At 36.0% G+C, this 22561-nt stretch overlaps 1 protein-coding gene across 3 annotated transcripts in view; it reads right to left on the reverse strand.

The window, feature by feature from the left end:
* CCDC91 (coiled-coil domain containing 91) overlaps positions 1-22561 on the reverse strand; it is a 270362-nt gene that overhangs the window by 94502 nt on the left and 153299 nt on the right. For all 3 annotated transcript variants that reach the window (XM_028532813.2, XM_036019212.1, XM_036019213.1), the window contains one exon: positions 1633-1740. In XM_028532813.2, the coding sequence (XP_028388614.1) occupies positions 1633-1740 (108 nt within the window). The remainder of the gene's footprint in view (positions 1-1632; positions 1741-22561) is intronic.

Genomic DNA, 22561 nt, shown 5'->3' on the forward strand with positions numbered 1-22561 from the left:
AGCACATTTGCCTGTGAAATGGAGACTGAGTATTTTGTGATCGAAAGGGCAGAACTGTGGCTAAATAACAAAACCTACCAAGTTTTGTTATTCAGAAGTGTTGCTGAGAATTTCCCATGGTGGATTAATGCTGTTTATCAAAAATTTCCTGCTCTCTCCCTTCTAGGTTCCTGGTAGGATCTCACTAGTTGGCCACATTATGACAGGGGGAAGGGAAGAGGCATTGTGAATATAAACTGGGAATGGAAGTGTCATTTCTAGTCCAGAGTATTGAATTACTGGTAGGAAATCTGACTGGGCTTGTTTTCACTATGCAGTAATAACAGGTCATGTTTTACGTAGGAATGACACCATCAGGCGATTTCCTAGGCTTAGGACAATATAAGACCAAGCCCCAAGATGATCCTCAGTGTATGTTTGGCATGAATGAGATATAAATCTTGATTATCTGAAGCCAGGGAGTTCAGGGCATAACCTAGCCTTGTTCTGGGCTAATACATACCTTATACTATTTTCACAGTTGTAGGACCTTAATTTTTCTCTGTGATTTTTCTGTTATAAAGTCACACAACTTTATACCTGAGACGACCTAGTAGTTCACCACCCAAAAAAGTTTGTTAGATCAAATTTATAAAATTCCTTGAGCATTTCCTCTTTCAAATCATTTATCAAAAGGACATTGAAAAATTGAATAGAACTGTCCCCTATCTTGGGGATGCAGTGGCATATTTATAAATCTCCACTCAGTGCCCTGCCTGGTGTGGCTCAGTGGACTGAGTGCCGGCCTGTGAACCAAAGGGTCGTGGTTTGATTCCCAGTCAGGGCATGTGCCTGGGTTGCAGCCCAGGTCCCCAGTTGGGGGCATGCGAGTGGTAACCGAATAGTGTTTCTCTCACACACTGATATTTCTTTCCTTCTCCTTCTCCCTCTCTTCCTCTAGCTCTAAAAATAAATAAACACATAAATTCTATTCCTAATTCTCAGTTTATTTTCTTCCCATGATACAAAATAGGTCCTTTAAATAAAATTGATTTTATTTTCACCTACCAAGTTTTGTTATTCAGAAGTGTTGCTGAGAATTTCCTGCATGATTATTTACACTATGACACATCCATAAATGCTCTTTAACTGATGGTTTACTGTAAATCAGCTAGTCATGTCTTTAATGCCTTTAAGACATTAAATCAAGAAAATAAAAAAATTCAGTGGAAAAACTCAAATAGAAATCAATGCCAAATATGCAACAAAAGGTAACTCAAGCATAAATACTTCTAGAAATTAAAAAATTATTTATAAGTCTTACAGCATTAAAATGATTACACATGCTACAACACATTTATAGTCCTCTATTTGCTTCTCTTATATGGTTAATATAATAATGCTATAACCCAGAAATTAACATAAGAATTATTAATTTGAGGACGTCCTACACATTTTAGCCCTTCAGCCCTATTTTTAGTCTATCATAAAATTCCCGAACTTTAACATTGAGTTTACATAAGCATATTTTTTTCTCCAAAATACACCATGGAAAGTAAATGGTACGAAACTGAATAAATAGTTATAAAGCTCTCAGGGGAGGAGAGGCAGAAGAAAAGTATAAATATATAATGGATGTGCAGTTTTTTTTACCTGAGCATTTAGCAACTCTTCACACTTGTGTGCTTGTTTCTCAATTGCAGAAATGTACTGTTTTTCAATAGCTTCTACTTGTTGCTTAACTGAAGACTGTAGTAGTGCCTAAAAACAAACAAAAAAAGAGTCATTTGGATCATAGATAAACTTGGAGTCCACTGTTGGCGTGAGAATTTTTTGAGAGTCATACATATGTGAAATATGATCCTCTTCCATATTAGAAAATACACATTTGTGAATATTAAAGCACATTCATATATAACAGTCCTTTAAGCTTTGGGGTTCAAGTTTTCTTATTACCGAGACTATAGTTTTTTTGGCCAGATGTTCCTTCCACACACCTCTCCTTAAAAAAGACCAAGTCATAGAAGATGATAGAGAGAGTGAGTAGTTCTGTTAAATATAAATTCAGTTAAGTGAAGACCACACAGGATGAGGAGTATATGAAAGCTTCTGAAAAAAAAAAAGAAAGAAAAAAAAAAACCCAGACATATTTCACTGGCTGACAAAACTCTACATCCTCTCGGCACACTGTAACATCTCATGGGCCAAGCATGATCTTCAAGACCACAAGTCAAGTAAAAGCAGATGGAAACTCTGAGGAATTCCAGACATAAAAGAACTGCCCCCCAGGAAATTCACACCCATAATGTGGAAAGGTACAAGTCAACGTGTGGAAGTCAGTTGGAATCTCAAGGCAGTATTTGTAAAAACTAATAAAACTTGGGAGACTGGACAAACGTAAGCAGGTAATGTAAAGGCTGGAACCTCAGTCGACTAAATACAAAGACATTAACGCTATTCTGAGGGAAGCCAAATCAGTATTTGAAGATGTTCCACCCACTCACTTCCTTATTGGAGATGCTTGGAATATTATCATCCTTTTTCTCCTTTCCTTTTTTTTAAGCATTATATGTTATACTTAACATGTTCCCAATATTATCTTACATGCTATTTATAAACCCCAAATCATTCTAAAATATGTACTCAACCATATATATAAGAACTCTTAAGCAAATATTCTATTTCTGAAGGTCTATCTGGATAATAAACTACTCATATGAAACAGTAAGTTGAAACAGACACATGTCTTATAGAAAACAGACACTTGGCACATTCACCAAAAAAGAAAAATAAGCCAAATCTCTTAAATAATCTGTTATGAAAATAGATTTACTTGGTTGGAAACAACATGTATTAAGAAGCTAAATAAATATGCATGTATTAAATAAAACTAAGATAAAATATTTTTTAAACCTCTGGATAAGCCTCAAATTTTCAATTAACTTTTGCTTGCAAATTTAAGACTGTCTGATGATGCTACTACTCCTATAATTCAACAGCCATCACTCTGAAGCTGCAGAATTACTAGCAAAGTACTAAAGGAGAACAGAGCTCTGACTGGGGTTTAACCAAAATATGAAGAACCGCTTAATAGAATTGCTTTACCCCTCCATGTACAGTTTGTCCTCTAGATTCCATAATAATGAATTTATATAAGGCACTAAAGCACCAAAATGTAACCTCTTAAATAGTGACTAGACAGTGCAAAGCTCTAATTTACCTTTGGCAAAATATAATATGCTATTTGTTGGATTTCAGAAAATTTAAAGAATGGTATAATTATAGACAATCTCCTTGGGTATATTTGCTGCACCTTTTATAGAGAGAAAAAGGTCACTTTTTGTAGACTTGGGATATGACAATTGTTTTGCTTAATTTTAAGAACTGTTTTTACTTCCCTATTTGCCATGGTTCTAAATAATCCCACAGTTTAAATACCCAACTGTGATTTTTAGTAGATTATAATCTTTGGAGGGACAAGTAAGTTCGTCAAACTATTTATTCATTGTAATTAAGAAACACTATTGTATAGTACTATTTTCCTCTAGTAATTGATGTGTACATCATATATTTGTTTTCTTCCAGACTTCAAGAAGGCAAGCACTACAGGATAATAAGTTAAGGAAGAACCAATGCTGCAGTTATGGACCATGAGGAGAAGCTATGCACAAGGAACCAGTCTTTCATATAGTTCAACCTCTCTTCTTAGCCATATTGTTATTTAAATCCACCCATCTACCAAAGATACCTTAAGGTAAGTCCTGGAAACATGAATATTTTTTTAAAGTCTGTTCTGACTGAGTTCTTTCTATTGTTAAAGAGAAACAATCTCTAGATAGGTATATGCAAGGTATGTATCAGAGAAAGAAAAGGTGTCCAAAGCTTACTTGTAAGACTCACTGCTATACACAGAAAACATTCAATAGGTAAGAACAGCCTGAGCCCTGGCCAGGTGGCTAAGTTGGCTGGGGCATTGTCCCAGCCCCCAAATGTTGCAGGTTCGATTCCTGGTCAGGGCACATACCTAGGTTGCAGATTTTGTCCCTAGTTAGGGTGTGTATGGAAGGCAACCAATTAATTAATGTTTCATTTTCACATAGATGTCTGTCTGTCTGTCTGTCTCTCCCTCTCTCCCTCCCTCCCTCCCTTCCCCTTCCTCTCTCTCTAAAATCAATAAAAACATATCATAGAGAGAGGATTAAAAAATAAAAAGAAAGAAAAGGAGTAAATTAAGAGTGGAGGCAAATAGTAATACAGGAAGGTACAAAAGTAGGCAGATGCCAAATATTAAGAGACATGTATGGGATAACAAGGTAGTTGAAAAATGTGCCCTGTATTATCCAACAGTGGGATTACTAGTGCCATGCTCCAAACAAAGGAGGTAATTTGCAAAAACTACCTTCACAACTAGACTATTAACCATTACACACATACTTACAAATATACATTTGATACTAGCTACCTGCTTTTACAGCTTCATCTAACATTATAAAATTGAATATTTATTTTCCAATGTAATATACCATAATAATTGTCTTTAAATTCCCCATATGTTGTAAATATAAAAATAAACATTAATCTTAACATTTCCCTGCAAGTTATTTATTTTTTCTACAAATGCCAAAGACACAAGGAAGCCTTCATGTGGGCTTACACAGAATGTAGAAGGGTATATAAAGAATTATTTCCTTCACATGACCTTTTAAACTATTTTCAACAAATATAAAGCATTAAGACTCACAACATGGAAAGAGAGAAAAATAAAGGTGTAGGCAAACACTGTGTAATAAAAAGAATGCTACCAAAGGCAGGGAATGTTGTTGATTTTCAGCATGCTTAGGTTTTAGCCACAGCTCTATCAGAGATTTTCTGTATCATGCCAGGCAATTTAATTTATTGAACTTGAGGCAAACTAGTTCCCATGCTTCTTTAACAATAGTTTTAAAGATGTAAATAAGATTGCAGGGTTCTTTAGTGCAGGAACCTACATTAAAGGAAGGCAAAATTTCTCAAAAAAAATTCCTTGTACATCATAGACACAATACAACAGCTATTTGGTGAGTAATGATTTTTGTATTAAGATTAATATTTTTAATCATAGTATGATTGGTATCAATATTCACTGAAAAGTTCATTAGGCTTCAAATTATAACTGGCAAGTTCAGTTACCAAATTAATTCCTGAGTGTATTTAATCCCTACCAGGGATTTCAGCTTCTTTGTTATTTTAGACTAGAAATGCCTCTTCTTTCTACTATGCAACATAAGTTTTGAGTAAATAAAGCTTGTGAAAGACTACAAACTCCTTGGAAGGGACAGTGTGTCATAAATTCTACAATTATTAAACTCAAAGAAAAAGATATTAGGTCAGAGCTCCCCCAAACCAATATACGCTGGAATTTAATGAGCGGAGAAGCGGCGCCGTAGCAGACTGCTGCAGCCCAAACTACGCCCTGCTGTCCCTGCACACACAGTCGTTCTTCCTCCCTTGAAATATCCCAATTCGTACAGGTTAGATTCCAACCTTATCAAATTAAATGGCATGTCCAACTTGGCAAAGCAGACATGTCTAAGGAACAAGATGGTCTCTGGAATGTGAGTATCATGCTCGCATTTAGTGTATAACCTTAGAAGTATACTTTGTAGCTAATTTTAGGCATCAGTAACTACATTGTTTTACAAATCACACACACAATATACCTATGAATACTCTAAGTCATAGTTGGCAAATAATTCACTGAATTATTCAACCATTTTCCCCCATGAGCTTTATATACCTATTTTGCAAATAAAGAAATAGACACGGGTTAAGAAATGTGCCCCAAATCAAACTAAAAGACTCAAGTGGAACAAATGACTGGATTCAGATCCACCCACTTGGTTCCTTGTGTGTCTTAGTTGTTCTAAGCCAGTGAAGCAGATTTCTCTTCGTGTATTAAGCACTTATTTGATTTTTATAGTCTTAGTTATTTATTCATTCTTCTATTATTCAGCTAATATTTACTAAATGCACACTTTATTCCAGGCACTGTTCTAGATACTGGGGAGACAGAGTTGGACAAATCAGACATCAGTCTCTCCTGAATTTGCATCATGGCAAGGGGAGGTTGAGGGTAAGAAAGTCTGCAAGATAGACAATAAACAATTCATTTCTGATGGTGATACATGCTATGTAGGAAATAAGAAGGAAGAAATGAAGGCAAAGAATAGCGGAGGAGAAAATTTTCAGAGAGGATAGTCAAGAAAGCTCTCTGGAGAATTGCAAGGAGTTGAGATGTCACAAATAAAAACACCTCAGCCATATAAAAAGTCTGGGAGAACATGTCTATCAAAGGAAAAAGTAAAAACTCTCAGAGCGGGAATAAGGTTGATGAGCTCAAGAACTAGAAGAAGAGGGCATTATAGATCAAATGAACCAGGGGATTCCATCAGATACTATAGCTATAACAGACTTCTTTTTAGCCTTCAACAGGTCAAACTTCTTGTCACCGGGTTAGTGGTATTGTTCAGCCCTATGCAAGAAAGTAAATCAGAGATAAGGAAAGAAGATAGAGGACCAGAATCATGCAGAACAATAGCAACTCATTTTACCTTTTTCCCAATTGCAACCAGAAACCCCTAAAGGCTGTATCTTTGTGAATAAATGGTTTCAAGTTTTTTAGGTAGCTACTCAAAAGAGGGATTGATGGGTCATATGATAACTCTGTTCTTAATTTTTTTTATTTTGAGAGAGAGGAGGGGGAAGAGAAGGGGTGGAGAGAGAAGAGAGGGTGGGGGGGAGAAGGTGGGGGGGGGAGAGAGAGAGAGAGAGATTTTGAGATTGAGAGAGAGATAGACAGCAATTTGTTGTTTCACTTACTGATGCATTCATTGTTTCTTTTATGTGTCCTGACCAGAGATCGAACCCACAACCTTGGTATATCAGGACAACACTCTAACCAAATAAGTTACCCAACTAGGGCTATACTTAACTTTTTGAGGAACCACCATACTATATTCCATAGTGGCTGACTCAGTCTACTTTCCCACCAGCAGTGAATGAGGGTTCCTTTTTCTCCACAACCTCTCCAACATTTGCTGTTACAAGTCTTGTTGACAACAGCCATTATAATAGCTGTGAGGTGGTGTCACACAGTTTTAATTTGCATTTTCCTAATAGCTAATGAAGTCGAACATCTTTTCATGTATCTGTTGGCCATTTGTATGTCTTTTTGGGAGAAGTACCTGTTCAGGTCCCCTGCCCATTTTATAAATTGGACTGTTTGTTCTTTTTTCTCAGGAACTACCTGTTTCCTCACTGTTTATTGGTCTATTTAAATTTTTCATTTCTTCATGATTCTGGCTAGGAATGTTATATATTTCTAGGTACTTATCCATCTCTTTTAGGTTACTGAATTTGGTGGCATATAATGTTTCATAATACTCTAGTAGGATCCTTTGCATGTCTGTGATGTCTGTGGTAACTTCTCTTTCATTTCTGATTTTGTTTATATGAGTCTTTTCCTTTTTGTGTGTGTTAGTGAGTCTAGCTAGCGGTTTGTCAATTGTATTAATCTCTTTAAAGAATGAACTCTTTATTATATTAGTTCTTTATTTAATCTTTTTATTCTCTATTTCATCAATTCTGTTCTAATTTTTCTTATTTCCTTTCTTCTGCTGACTTTGGTTTGCTTTTGGTCTTCTTTTTCTAGTTCTTTAATGTTAGGTAATGTTGGTTACATGGTTTCTCTCTTCTTTCTTGAGATAGGCCTGTAATGATATAAACTTCCAACTTATTACTGCTTTTGCTGCATCCCAGAAGTTTCCATACATTGTATTATCATCCTTTGTCACTATGCAGTAATTTTTCTTAACCTCCACATAGTTCTGGTCTTTTTAAATTCATTTTTGCAGTTTCTTTCTAATTTGAAAGCATTGTGGTCAGAGAATATGCTTGTCATGATTTCAGTCTTCTCAAATTTGTTGAAGCTAGTATTGTGACCCAACATACAGTTATCTTTCAGAATGTTCCATGTGCACTGGAGAAGAATATATACTCTGATGTTCTGGGATGCAAGTCTGTAAATATCAACTAGGCTCACTGAGTCTAATGTGTCATTTAGGGCTGATATTTTATTGTTTTTTAATCCTCACGAAAGGGTATGTTTATTGATTTTAGAGCAAAAGGAAGAGAGAGAGAAACATCAATTGGTTGCCTGCTATACAAGCCCCGACTGGGGATCAAACCCACAATCTAGGTATGTGCCCTGACTAGCAATCAAACCTGCATTTCAGTATATGGGATGACACTCCAACCAACCGAGTCACCCGGCCAGGGCAAGGCTCATATTTATTCATTTTCTGTCTAGAGCTGTCAATGGAGTATTTAGGTCCCCAACCATGATTGTGTTTTTGTCAGTTTCTCCCTTTAGTTCTGTTGGCAGTTGCTTTATGTATTTCAATGCTCCCTGGTTGGGTGTATACATACTGAGAAGTGTTTTGTCTTTGTTATCTTGAGATCTATTTTGTCAGATATAAGTATGGCTACACCTGCTTTTTTGTGCATGCTGTTTGCTTGGAGGGTTGTTTTCCTCCCTTTCACTCTGAGTCTGTCTGTCTTTGCAGCTTAGATGTGTCTCCTGAAGGCAGCATATGGTTAGGTTTTGTTTTATGATTACTCTGTTACTCTGTGCCTTTCTACTGGCGAATTGAGTCTATTAACATTTAGGGTAATTATTGATGTATGAGGATTTCCTATAGCCATTTTACCTTTTGTTTTCTGGTAGTTCAGTGTCTCCATTGATTATTTTCCTTTGTGTTTCTGTCTGCTGTTTTTTGTTTGGTGATATTTCATATCTCTGTCCTCTGTTTCCTCTTATTTTAAGTTATGCATCTCAGTTTTGAGCTTTTTGCATGTAGTTACCATTAGGTTAATGAGAAAAAAAGTTTACTATATAGAGTAGTCCCCTTTCTTTTGAATGAATCTGATATCCACCCTCCTTTGGAAATTCTGACCTTTACTACCTCCCATTTTATATTTTTAATGTCACAAATTATCCCAGTTTATGCTGTAAGTGTACTGGAGATCTTACTCATAGTTTGGTGACCTTTTATTCTTTGTTTTGGGTAGAACAACCCCTTGAGTATTTCCTGTAATGCAGATCTTCTCATGATAAATTCCCTCAGCATCTGTGTGTCTGGAAAAAGTCTTTATTTCTGCTTCATATCTAAAGGACAACTTCACTGAATGCATTATTCTTGGTTGGAATTTATTCTCTTTCAGTAGTTTGAATATTTGGTTCCACTCTCTTCTAGCTTGCAGAGTTTCTGCTGAGAAGCCCAACAATAACCTAATGGGCATTCCTTTACTCCATTCTTTATTTTCTTCTTCTCCCTGACTGCCTTGAGAATTGTTCCTTTGTCCCTAACTTTTTGACAGTTTTAATACATTGTACCTTGGACAAGGCCTTTTTGAACTGAGGTGATTATGTGTTCTGTTTGCTTCTTGGATTCAAGGATCTAGCTCTTTTTATAGGTTTGGGAAGTTCTCATCAACTATTTGTTTGAATAGGCTCTCCACTCCCTTCTCTCTCTCTCCTTCTGGTATGTCTGGTATTCCTATATTATTTTCTGATGGAGTAGATAGTTCTGGTACAGTTCTCTCATTTTTTTATGCTCATGTCTTTTTCTTCTTCCCTCTGCATCATTTCTAGATTTCTATCTTTGATATCACTAATCCTTTCCTCCATCTGGTCTGCTCTATTTCTTGTACTCTCCAGTCAATTATTGGTTCTTCATCTCCAGGATCTCCAGGATCTCCAGGATCTCTGTCTGGTTGTTTTTTAAAGTTTCAATCTCTTCGGTAAAGTACTCATTTTCATTGTTGATTTGTTTTCTGAGCTCATTAAACAGCCTATCTGTATTTTCTTGTACCTCACTGAGTTTTTCAGAACTTTAACATTGAATTATCTGTCATTTAAATCATGTATTTTCATGTTTTTAAGTTTGTTTTCTGCAGATTTTCACTTTTCTTTCTGAGCTGCCTTGCTACTTTGGTTATTCATAATATTTAATGGATTCCTTTTCTGTCTAGGCATCTACGCATGAGTAGCACTTCTCTAGTAGATTGATATGAACAAGGCTTACTATTATTTTTTAGTAGGTGACCCTGAATCACAAACTTTTTAGCCTTCTCTTGCACTTCTCTAGCTTTTCAGATCTCCACGGGCTGGTGGAAAACGGGGAGGTGATCCAATCACCCCAGTTCCAGGGGACCAACCCCACAGGAGCATGTGGTGGGTAATGGGGCTCCAAACATGTGACATCCCAGTTCTGTCCCCTACATCCAGACACTGCCATCAGTGTAGCAGTTATACATGGGGGTGAGATAGTCTGGGTTAACCCAGCTGCTTTCTAAGTTGCTTTGACCGCCAGGTATTGGAGGGCATCCCATGCCCCAAATCCCAGGAACAGTCACAAGAGTGTGTCCTTTGCTCAGGAAAAAAGTGATTCTGCAGTACCATTTTTCAGATTTGTAAATAATGTACTCTGCAACCCAACACCAAGGGCAAAGGGAGGCAAGCTCAGAGAGGGTAAAGAGTGGTCAGACTCAGTGGCTTCGTTTCTCTGTCTGGAATGCCAACTGCCAGACAATAGCAGCTATACCTCTGTGCTCTGTCCCTGCCCAGGTCACTGGGCTCAGCCACAGTGCATACTGCTCACTCCTGCAAGCATGCCCAGTGAGCCTCTCTGCTCCTCCCTGCTGAAGGGAGTTCCAGCCACAACCTGATTTCTTTCATCTCTGGGCTCAGCCCCACTGTGAGCTCCTGGCTGCAGGGCTGCACCCATGGCTCATCTCACAGTTTCTCTCTTCTCACCTCCTGCTTGCTCCCACTCTCCCACTTTATATCATTCAATGAGTGGATCTCTCAGGTGTGTGTGTGTTTTGAGCATGGAATCCTTTGTTGAATTCTAGCTCTTCAAATTGTTGAAACTTCAAGGGGAGAGACCAAGGAGATCTCTAACACTACCATTCCTCTGATTTCACTCCACTATATGTATATCTTTGAGGAATTTCAATGATCTATCCTCCTAGACCCCACTGAGGCTTCTCTGTCTTTGGAGACTCCAGTGAACCTCATGATACTGCTATAGTCTTAGAGGTCCTTTGCCTCAGGTCCCAGGAAGGGTTAAACACAGAGGAAAAGGTCAGGCAAAGGAATGTTCTCTATGGTCTTGCTGGGGAAAGTGTGGTCTTTGAACAAACAGAATTGGCATCCTCTAGAAGTTTATTAGAAATGTAAAATTGCAGGCTGTTGGTCACAACCTTGGGATTTCCCCAGGTGAAATTCAAAACTGGTCACATGAGGCTTGTCTTGGTGACTGCAAGACCAGTAGCTTTCCCTTTGAAGGCTTTTGTTTTCTTAAATCCTCACCTGAGGATGTGCTCATTGATTTGAGAGAGAGAGGAAGGGAGGCAGAGGCAGAAGAAAACATTAATATTAGTGAGAAACATCAATCAGTTGCCTCTCTCATGTGCCCTGACCAGGGACCAAACCCATAACCCAGGCACGTGACCTAACTGGGAATTGAACACTCAACCTTTCAGTTTATGAGACGATGCTCCAACCAACTAAGTAAGCCACACTGGCCAGGGCTCCCTCTAAAGGCTTTAAACAAGGAAGCTTCTATAATCTGTTTTTTTAATCATCTTAAAACACTGCTGCAAAGTAGCAAAAGTACTCAAATGCTATCACAACTTTCTCCATCAATGGGCAATTTGTGAGAATGAAAATATGTAACAATGATTTCTGTGGGCCACACATATATAAGTTAGAAAGCTGTAATTAGCCCTGGCTGGCGTAGCTCAGTGGATTGAGCACGGGCTGTGAACCAAAGTGTCGCAGGTTCGATTCCCAGTCAGGGTACATGCCTGGGTACATGCAGGCCATGACCCCCAGCAACCGCACATTGATGTTTCTCTCCCTCTCTCTCTCCCTCTCTCTCTCCCCCCCTTCCCTCTCTAAAAATAAAATAAATAAAATCTTTCAAAAAAAAGAAAAAAAAAAGAAAGTTGTAATTAATGTACCATGCATGAATATTTATAAAAATTTATTGGGTGATATTGATTAATAACAATATGAGTTTCAATTGTACAATGCCATAATACATGATCTATATATCACATTATGTGCTCACCTCCCAAAGTCCAGTCTCCTTCAATCACCATATATTTGACACCTTTTATCCTCTTCATCCTCCCTCTACTTTCCTTCCCCTGTGATGACCACCCTGCTGTTATTTGTATCTATGAGTTTGCTGTATTTGTTCAATTGTAACTCTGTTTTATAGCCCACATATGAGTAAACTCATATGGTTCTTGCCCTTTTTAATCCATCTTACTTCACTTAGCATAATATTCTCAAGCTCTATCCATGTTGTCAAAAATGCAATATTTCATCATTTCTTATGGCCTAGTAGTATTCCACTCTATATATGTACCACATTTTCTTTATTCAATCATCTATCAAGGGCACTTTGCTTGTTTCCATTTCTTAGCTACCATGAATAATACAACAATGAACACAGGGGTACATATGTATATCTTGGAGAATAAATGTTTTCAAATTTTTCAGGTAGATACCCAAAAATATGGATTTGCTGAGTCTATTCTTAATATTTGAGAAGCTCCTCCATACTCATAATGGCTGTACAAGTTTACATATCCATCAGCACTGTATGAGGGTTCCTTTTCCTCTACATCCTCTCCAACACTTACTTCTTGTCTCATTGATAATAGCCATTCTAACTGGTGTGAGGTGGCACTTCATTGTGGATTTGATCTGCATTTCCCTTATAGCTGATACATCTTCTTGGGAAAAGTCATCAATGTATTTTTTTATTGAGTGGAATTAACAATAATACAATTATCCTCATTAATAATGAAGGAGTTGATCGTAGTAAGAAATAACTCAGTGTTTTTCATTTTCTAATGGAAAAGTACCCTATACATATCGGGTACTAGTAGGCAAGTAATATTTAACATGTGCTTCATTTGGACATTGTACATTAGCATTCAGTTCTATATTATTACATTGTCCATTTTATTGCACTAGGCAACAAAGACCACGCAAATGAAGAAATAGTGTCCAATGACGGTAGCTAACTAGATTTGGGTCTGAATGTTGATCTTGGTTTCCAACTTGTCTTAACATTCAAGGACTCTTGGCTAATGAAAAATATATTTTGCCAATCCGGCCTAAAACTTCAATCTGCTGTTTTCACTTGTAGTTTGGAAACTACAAAGTGAAATTTGTATGATATATTTGTATATATCATACAAATATATGAACTGATATATCAGAGAGCTAGTAATCCAATTTAGATAGAGATGTGGCTATATTAAAAAGAAATATTAGACCATCTCTAAAAACCATATTTAGACATTTAAAAAAACTATGTTGGGATACAAAAAGAAATCATGTAATTAAAAATCTATCACTAAGAAATGATTTAAAAGTATAGTGTAAAAATCTTTAATCCATTTTGAGTTTATTTTTGAGTATGGTATAAGAAAGTGGTCTGATTTCTTTCTTTTTTGCATGTATCTCATAGGTAGCGGACAGACTGACAGATGTCAGAGGGGAGGGAAGGTTGCAGGGCTGGGTGAAAAGGGTGAAGGAATTTAGTAGTAAAAAAACAAACAAATCTTATAGACCCAGACAGTAGCATGGTGACTACCAGAAGGAAAGGTAGTTGAAGGAGACAAGAGGTTGTAAGGGGAATATATGGTGATGGAAGGAGACTTGACTTGGGGGCGGGGGGGTGAACACACAACACAATATACAGATGAGGTATTACAGAAATGTACACTTGAAATTTATGTAATTTTACTAACTAATGCCACCCCAATAAATTCAATATAAATAAATAAACAAATAAACTAACAAACAAACAAATAGTGTGAAAGGACTAGGGAGTATAATTCTCTAGGGGAAAGACTTCCATCTGGATTTACAGCTTTCATTTACTCAAAACTGTTTCCAAATTCAAGGTCAGGTTCCTGGTCTCCTGCTACCAAGGCTGGCAAAAATTCAGCAACATTCAGACCCTGTAAATTTAACCCTTAAGGAGAATGAAGGTGCATGTTTGTGAAAAGCAAATTCTAGATATCTGAGGAATGATAGTGACTGATTTGGCCAGATTTCTTTTTAGAAAGCAACAAAAAAATTATGACCTAAAATTATGAAAAAATGGATTCAAAAATATTTCTCCCTTCTTTTACTAATTTAAAAAAGGAGGAGAAGTACAAGGTCATACTGAGGTTGCTGAAAATTTTATCCTGTTACAGATTTCAAGCATTTGGAATGACAGTTTTTATATGTATTTGAATTCCAGTACAGAGGTACTATACTCAAAAAGAAAAAGTTAAATTATGGGCGTAGATCTAAACATGGAAATTCAATACAGTCTAGCCATGCTATAAAGTGTTCTGGAGGCTCCAAAAGCCAAAGAAAATGTTCAGAACTGAAGGAATCATTCCTGTTGGCCTTGTTGTTAAGGGATTCTAGTAACATAAGAGTTGTTACCTCAAACACCACAGAAGTCTCCCAGGGAAAATTTCTTTTGTGCCATGGACAACACATTAAAATTAAGAAGTTTCTAAAATTAAGTACAGCACAGATTCTGCATGTCCGCCTTCCAGATCCTTTAAACTTCTGAAAAGCTGCCATACAAATATGCCCCTCCCTTAGATGCCACAATATTGTTCCTTGTGACTAGAGTGGGAGCAACAGTTTCAGAGGGAAAGCGAGACAGAGAGAGAGAGAAACAGACAGACAGACAGAGAGAACAATTCTAACCAAAACAATCTCTTCAGAATCTCTCACAGGGTTAAAAGAAACACCTGGTTTTTAAAGACTAAAGACCCATGCATCTGATTTTGTGAAATATCAGAGACCATGGAAAGAAAGAAATCCATCAAGATGTCAGAAATATTTGGCCTGCATGCACAGGCATTAACATTCCAAGGAGGCAGTGCAATTTGTTGAATGGAACCCTGCATCAAGCTCTGAGTGACCTGGCTTTGGCTGAAAGCTCCTCCTCTGCTTCTGTGTGTTTCATCAAGGCCCTGCTCCTCTGGGTCTCACAGCCCTTATCTAATGAATGACAAGAATAAAAGAGGTTCTTCTCTGCCACTGATGAAGGAATAAAGGGTTTCTGTAAAATTGTAACAGTTGATTTAATTTTTAAATTGATAATATTAAAAACTGGGATTGTTCTAACCATTTGCTGATTTTTGAGAGCTAAATTCCTCATTTCTTCATGATAAATGAAACTCACGCTCTCTGGATTTATGTAAAGACCAACATTATCTTTTAAATTACTAGATTGAAGACCATTAAAATGAAAAATTTTCCTCCAAATTAATTGAGGTCCATTCATCAGATAGAGATCTCAAAGATAAAAAAACATGGGGAAAAATTAGGTTTCATTTAAATCAAGTTTATTAAAAGACACATTAACAAATATTAAATGTTCCTTTATTTTCTTGGTCATCAAGAAAATAACACTGTGAACTTTCATGACAACATAACATACTTCAGCTGGGTTCTTCACCAGATAAAAGTTAATATATTACAGAACTTATAATATTCAGGGTAATATATAAAATATTTAAAATCCATTGGATTGGGCACCAAAAATTAGAAGTGCCATCCCCTGGACTGGAGCAGGTGTCAGAGGCCACCTGCAGTGCCAGCTTGAGCTTGATGGTGTGGGGTCAGGGAAGCGCCCCAGAGGAAGGGACAAAGTCATCCAAGTGGCTCGGAGGAATTGTTAATACACTAACTGGTATACGTACTTCACTTTTATAAGATGGCACAAAGTGGTGCTTCTGGCTGGGCATTGGCCCACATTAGGTTGTTACAATGGTTTAATTACCCAAACATGTTGACTACATGAATATCCTGCTAAACATCAAAATAGGATAAGCCTTAAACTTTGTGTTTTTGACTACACGGACTAAATCATACTGTATATGGATTATTCCTCAAATGGAATTCCTTTCTCATTGCTGTAAAGCAATTTGAAAGTCAATTCACTGCAACTTGGAGATATGACAATTTTAAGTAACTTATCTCTCATCTGGAAAAGATAGAGCCTGGGAAGTTAGAGGGAACTAACACCCAGATAGCAATGGGAGCAAAATTTAATTTTTACTATTTGTATTTGCATGTCTTTTTAATTATGTAATGTATACATATTACCTTGTCAAAAAATAAGGTATTTCAAAAATACTAGAGAAATTATTCTATTCTGTAGTAATTTATCCTTGGTATAAAGCATATATTCTCATACAGCAAGATTCCCCAAACCTGATAAACTAGACCTTAAGGCTAAAATCAAAACCAGCCTTCTATTTTGATATGGGGTTCTATACTAATTAGAAATCTGACAGACATCTTAAAATGTCATTCCCCCAAATGTCACCGGTTCTTACATCTCTGCTTTCCTTCCTCAAAGTTTGTGTTTTAGAATTGAAAGAAAAGTATAAACATTCCTCTCAAACAGGCAAAAAAATATCTTCAATTTGAAGTTAGAAAATTAAATGAGTGTAAGAAAACTTTCAGCAGTTTATCTTTCCTGCCTTTAGACCTATGGTATGCATCCTTTTACTAACTGGAATATTGGTGGCCAATAAAAAATGAATAAAAATAAATCTGTAACACACTCTATTTTTTTCCTACAGTCTAATTACCAAATGCTTTTCAGGCAATATCTAAAATTGAAAATGCCTAAATCCAGATAGACCTTGATGACAATTCAGTTCACTGGAATAATGAAAGATTAAGATCCACAAAAGTGATCTATTATATTAACTGGAATAGTTACAAAAATGATATTCTTTACAGCTACTACTATGTAATCACCCTTCAAGCATTATTACAAGAGGTAGAAACCTGCTGAATAAACTTAGATAAGGAAGATTTGGAAAACCATTCAAGCCCATCAGAACAGGTCAAACCTCATTCAGGTCAATGAGGAGAGACAATATTATTATGAAGAAAAGAGATGACAGAATAGCCTAAATTTTATGATAGAAGAAGAAATCTATAATAATTAATAATGATATCTAGGTGGGACAGGACTGCTATTTATAAAATTTCCAAGTCTGATCAACATTAGTCACAGTATTAACTTGATGTTAATTAATATGAAAAAGGACTCAGAGCCCTGGCTGGTGTGGCTCAGTTGGTTGCAGCGTCATCTGGTAACTGGTAAGGATGTGAGTTTGATTCCTGTCAGGGCAAGCACCTCGGCTGAGGGTTTGATCCCCAGCCTGGGCACATACAACCAATCAATGTGTCCCTCTTGCACTGATGTTCCTCTCTCTCCCTTTCTCTCTAAAAGCAATTTTAAAAATATTTCCTAGGGTGATGATTAAAAAAAAGAAAGAACCCATAACATTTAAAGAGCATTTCACAAATAAGGCAAAAATAATGGGGGAAAGGCAGGTCTTACAACATGTCTTAAGAAACTGCTAACTAAATAAACCTTAATCATTTAACATTTTTTATCATTGAAGTTATTTTTCAAGGTTTATTTTGAAGCAGAAATTTAAAATTTATATCTTCAATACAGAATAAAGACTTCCCCCCTCATTCCTTTAACTGTCCGGCTGACAATCCAGTCACAATATAAAGGCAAGCCTTAAATCTATATTAGAACAAGTTGTCTTGCAAGGTTTCCAATGCCTTTTGGTTTTGGCCCAGCTAGAAAAACCACAAGAATAGCCTTGCATGCAAAATTCTGGCTTAGCCCAGGAAACTCAGAGCACACGAGAACTATTCTCAACTACCAAACCTTTCTCTCAGTCTTCTGCTGAGGTTAAGTTTGGTGGGAGGGATAAGAATGGACAAGCCAAGTCAGTATTTCCAAACCAATCACTAGTATCTAGGATGGTGTTAGGCCAAACTCTACTGGCAACAGCAAACATCTTTATTTGTCCAGGAAAAATCTGATCATACGATAAAAGCTGGAATTTATGAGAATCCTTGTTCAATCAAATCACTAAAACTATAAATTTATTTCATACTTTTAGACTAACTAAATACTGGAATTCGAACAAGATATATGACAGCTGTCACAGATCTTAATTTTTACTGCTCCCCTCTTTGCACAAAAAGTTAGCAATCTCCAATCAAGAGAAAATACCAAAAGAAGAGAAAACAACATGGTCTTCCCCTCCTCGGAGCGGAGCTGCAGACAACATAAGTAATTCTACACCCTGGGAAAAACTGGTTTCCTAAATGCAATATACTCTCCCTTATAAAATAGTACAAACAACACAAGAGTTCAAATAAAACGCTAGCAAGTGGGTGCTTTTGAGAAATGGAATACAGCAGGAATTTGATACTCCAAGCTGGCATTTAACATATGGTACACTGATAAAATTCAAAGCAATCCTTACCAAAAATATTTAAGACATACTTAACCTTTACAGAGAATGCACAGAGGATTGTCACACTCAATAAAATAAATGTTGGGAAATGAACATATCAATAATTTAATCAAGATAATTGCAGAACAACTTAAGGTTATGTAGCAATTTTGCATCATTTTTACCATAAGTAGCAGAAAATTTGTATGTCTAAAACTCAAGTGTAACTGATTAAATTTTCTGATATTCAAACAACTCAAAAGGAGAAAATATTTATATCAAAAATTCTCTTCATAAAATGTTCTAAGACTTTACAAAAAATCCTCCCATTCTTTGCTTTCTCATTAAAACAGTCAAGTATTTATAAGCACTACTCACGGGACTAGCACTTGTTGGATTTTGCCATCTAGGCTTCAACACACAGAATTAAAGCTCTTCAATTTAGTCAAGCTTCAGAAACAAAGAATATAAAAGAAAAATTGCTGTGTATGTCTATATGTCTATTTTAGTGTAGATATCTTGAAATGCGTAGATAGCTGTACAAAAGGATGACTTCAGTAAATACACTCCACTTGGTCAAAAGCATGCACACAAAGGGTGAGGAAAGAAAGCTCTTACAGTTTAAGAAGACGTGTATACCTTAAATCATCATAGCTATAAACTCTTTGGTGTTTGCATATTAATATTAAACTAAACTGCATTTTCTTTTTTGCCTTTTTCAGGCTATTTTTCTAATTACTATTTTTGTTAACCTGTGAAATATCAATATTTAATAATGTTTCCATACTTCTCCTATGATTTGAAAAATGTCTAAATCCCCTAAGTTAAACAACAAAACTTATGGGCCTTGGTCTGAGAGAAGATTTAAAATTTGACCCCAAAGGCAAAGGAAGTAGGCAAAATAAATGAATAGGACTGTGTCAAACTGAAAAGCTCTGTGCAGCAAACAAACAGACAACAAAGGCAACCAACAGAAAGGGAGAAGATCCTGGCAAACAGCTCTGTAAAGGGGTTAACATCCAAAATATATGATGAACTCATACAACTCAGCAACAAACAACCCAATTTAAAAAATGGGCAGAGGACCCGAACAGACACTTCTTCCAAGAAGACATACAAATGGCCAATAGATATACATAAAAAAGATGCTCAATTTCACTAGCTATTAGAGAAATGCAAATCAACACCATTGAGACACCACCTCATACCATTACAATGGCTATTATCCACAAGACAAATAATAGCAAGTGTTGGAGAGGTTGTGGAAAAAAAGGAACCTTCATTCACTGCTGGTGGGCATGTAAATTGGTACAACCACTATGAAAACCAGTATGGAAGGTCCTCAAAAAATTCTTAATGGGCCTACAAAATGACCCAGCAATGTTTCTTCTAGGTCTACCTGAAAAATCTGAAAACATTTATTCGCAAAGATATATGCACACCTATGTTCACTGCAGCATTATTCATGATGGCCAAGACAAAACAAAAACAAACAAGCAAAAAAACAAAACAAAACGAAACAAAAAAACAAAGCATCCTTTGACAGACAATTAAAGAAGATGTGATACATATGATACATACAATGAAATTACTACTGAACCATAAGATAAAATACTGCTATTTGAGACAATGGATGGACCTTGAGAACTTCATACTGAGCAAAAGGAGTTAGTCAGAAAAAGCTAAGACCCATATGATCTCACTCATGTGCAGGACATAAAACTGAAATTCACAGACAGACAATAGTATGGTGGTTATCAGAGGGAAGGGGGCTGGGGAGTTAGAATAAAGGGGGCCAAATATATGTCAACAAAATATAATTTTGCCTTGGGTGGTAGGCACATAATGCAGTATACATACACAGCATGTATCATAGAAATGTACACTTGGAACCTATACAATCTTATTAACCAATGTCAGCCTAATAAATTTAATTTAAAAAAAAACCCACAGTGTAATTGAATTTAAAAAATAAACAAGTTGAGCCAGAACCAAGAAGATCATTTGCAAATGTAACTTCAGGATAAAATTAAAAACTATGTATAGAAGAATTTCAAAAGGAGAAAGCTCTTTTCCTAACTGATCTTCCTTAAAGTAAACACCACACTAAAAAAAAAAAAATGAAAGGAAGGGAGGAGTTTGTTATCATTGTCTTGATCAAAATAAGTCTGTATACAGTAGCAGAACGAAAATGTTAACCAAAATATAAGTTTATATTTTACTTGTGTCAAATTGGATATTTTAATGAATTAGGTTCAAAGTAAGATAAAATAAAAACAACCATTGAACTTAAATTAATATCTTGAGCACTTTCCACTCACTGGTATAGCACATCAGCAAAAGTTCCAGCTCTGAACTGCAACATATTGAGTCAACTAGTACTTCCTTTGGAAAATTCTCCCCCAAAATTATTAGGGTAAAAAGAAAGTCATTTTAAGAATGTATCCACAACAAAAATGGCTCTACCTCAAGCACTTCTATATGCTGTATTACTGTAATAGATGTGTACAGACATAATTCTAAAAAGAAAAATGAGAGGTAATATGTAATATATCTATTTTATATGATATGATAGGTTAAATCTATGTTAGTAAACATGCCTGCATTTTCCCCATGTATGACTTACTTTGATAGTCCCGCTGTGCTAATTTACCAATTCCCTACTATGAAGAAACTTTCTGTTACTGCAATCACTTCTCCCATATTAAGGAAAGCAATAAGGTATACAAAAGAAAAATCTTGATGCAGGATAAAATCGATTTCATTAGTTATAGTTGAAACTCTTGATTTTTTTAATTTTCAAAAACAAAAAGTAGTCTATCCTATAGTTATTTCGGTTCTGTAGAGTATCTCTCATTTTTCTTGCATAAAAAATTATCAGTGATTTCAATGGGAAACATGCATGCATCCACCTACATGCACATGCATCCACCTACATGCACACACACATAACCCTGACGTGTGGTTTATATGATACCAATGGGAAAATATGGCAACAGGTTGAAATAGATAGAATATAATCAAAGAATTAAATATGAGTGGAAATTACAATGATTAATACCCCTTAGGTGTAACAAAATGACTTTTAGAGCTTTAAAGAAAATACAACCAGCTATACTGCACCTACATCAACTGATACAGAATCTTCAGAGAAGGTATCTGCCTTGACAGATGCATCTTTTAAATACAACACAAGTAATATCTTATATGCTGCAAGAGGTGGAAACCAAAGGATTAAGATACAGTTATCCATGATAACTGTTAAGGGCATCTTAAACAAATGACATCTTAAACTAGCATCTCACTAATACAACTAGTTATTATCTTTTAAAAAACTCACATTATGGATAGTGATCTTTGATAGAGAAAACTACAGATATAAAGAACTGTGAAGTCTGAGCCCGGGTATGTACTGGAGAATGACAATTTCAAGGAAAATATGCCCAATTAAGCAAGTAAAGGAAAATTCTTATGTTACTTGGAGTAAACAATTTTAGATGTGGTGTACTCCTCTGAAAAGCCTTCCAAGATCGACATTTACTTTACTGTTGTTAATTCTCATGATAAATGATTTAAAAAATCATGACATGACACAGAAAAAAATAAATGAAATTAAGTAAACATTATGGGGAAAGTGGTGTCCATAGCGCATTAGGTTAGTTTTAGCTTTGTTTTCTTCTGTGAAACTTTAATAGGATTTCAAATGTCTTTTTCATCAGTCTGGAGTGAACTATTTATTTTCTAAAAGAAACAAAGAATGTTGGCTGTTTAAGAGGAGACCATGACTAGGAAGGGCAGGGCCACAGTTTCTTTCACTTAAGTGGATAGTTCCAAAGACTGAAACAAGAATCCACATTGTGTGATTTCAAGATAATGACAAGGTGTTGAAATTGCTATGCTAGAAAATTGTATGTTAAGTATAAAAACAATAACTATAACAGCTAATATTCATTAATGTTCTTATTCTTAGCCATGCAGTATTTGTTGTTTCATGGATCCTCATAACCCTTCTATGATTAAGTTCTACGGTATATTCTCTAATTTACATGTAAAAAAACCAAAATTCCCATATAAGAAACTGCTCAAGTTCACAAGTACTTAGTTGATCCAGGTCTGTCTGACTTAAAAGCAATCAATCATCTCTTCTAATAGAAGTACTTCA

This window comes from Phyllostomus discolor, chromosome 2 (genome assembly GCF_004126475.2).
Source record: "Phyllostomus discolor isolate MPI-MPIP mPhyDis1 chromosome 2, mPhyDis1.pri.v3, whole genome shotgun sequence".
Lineage (NCBI taxonomy): Eukaryota > Metazoa > Chordata > Mammalia > Chiroptera > Phyllostomidae > Phyllostomus > Phyllostomus discolor.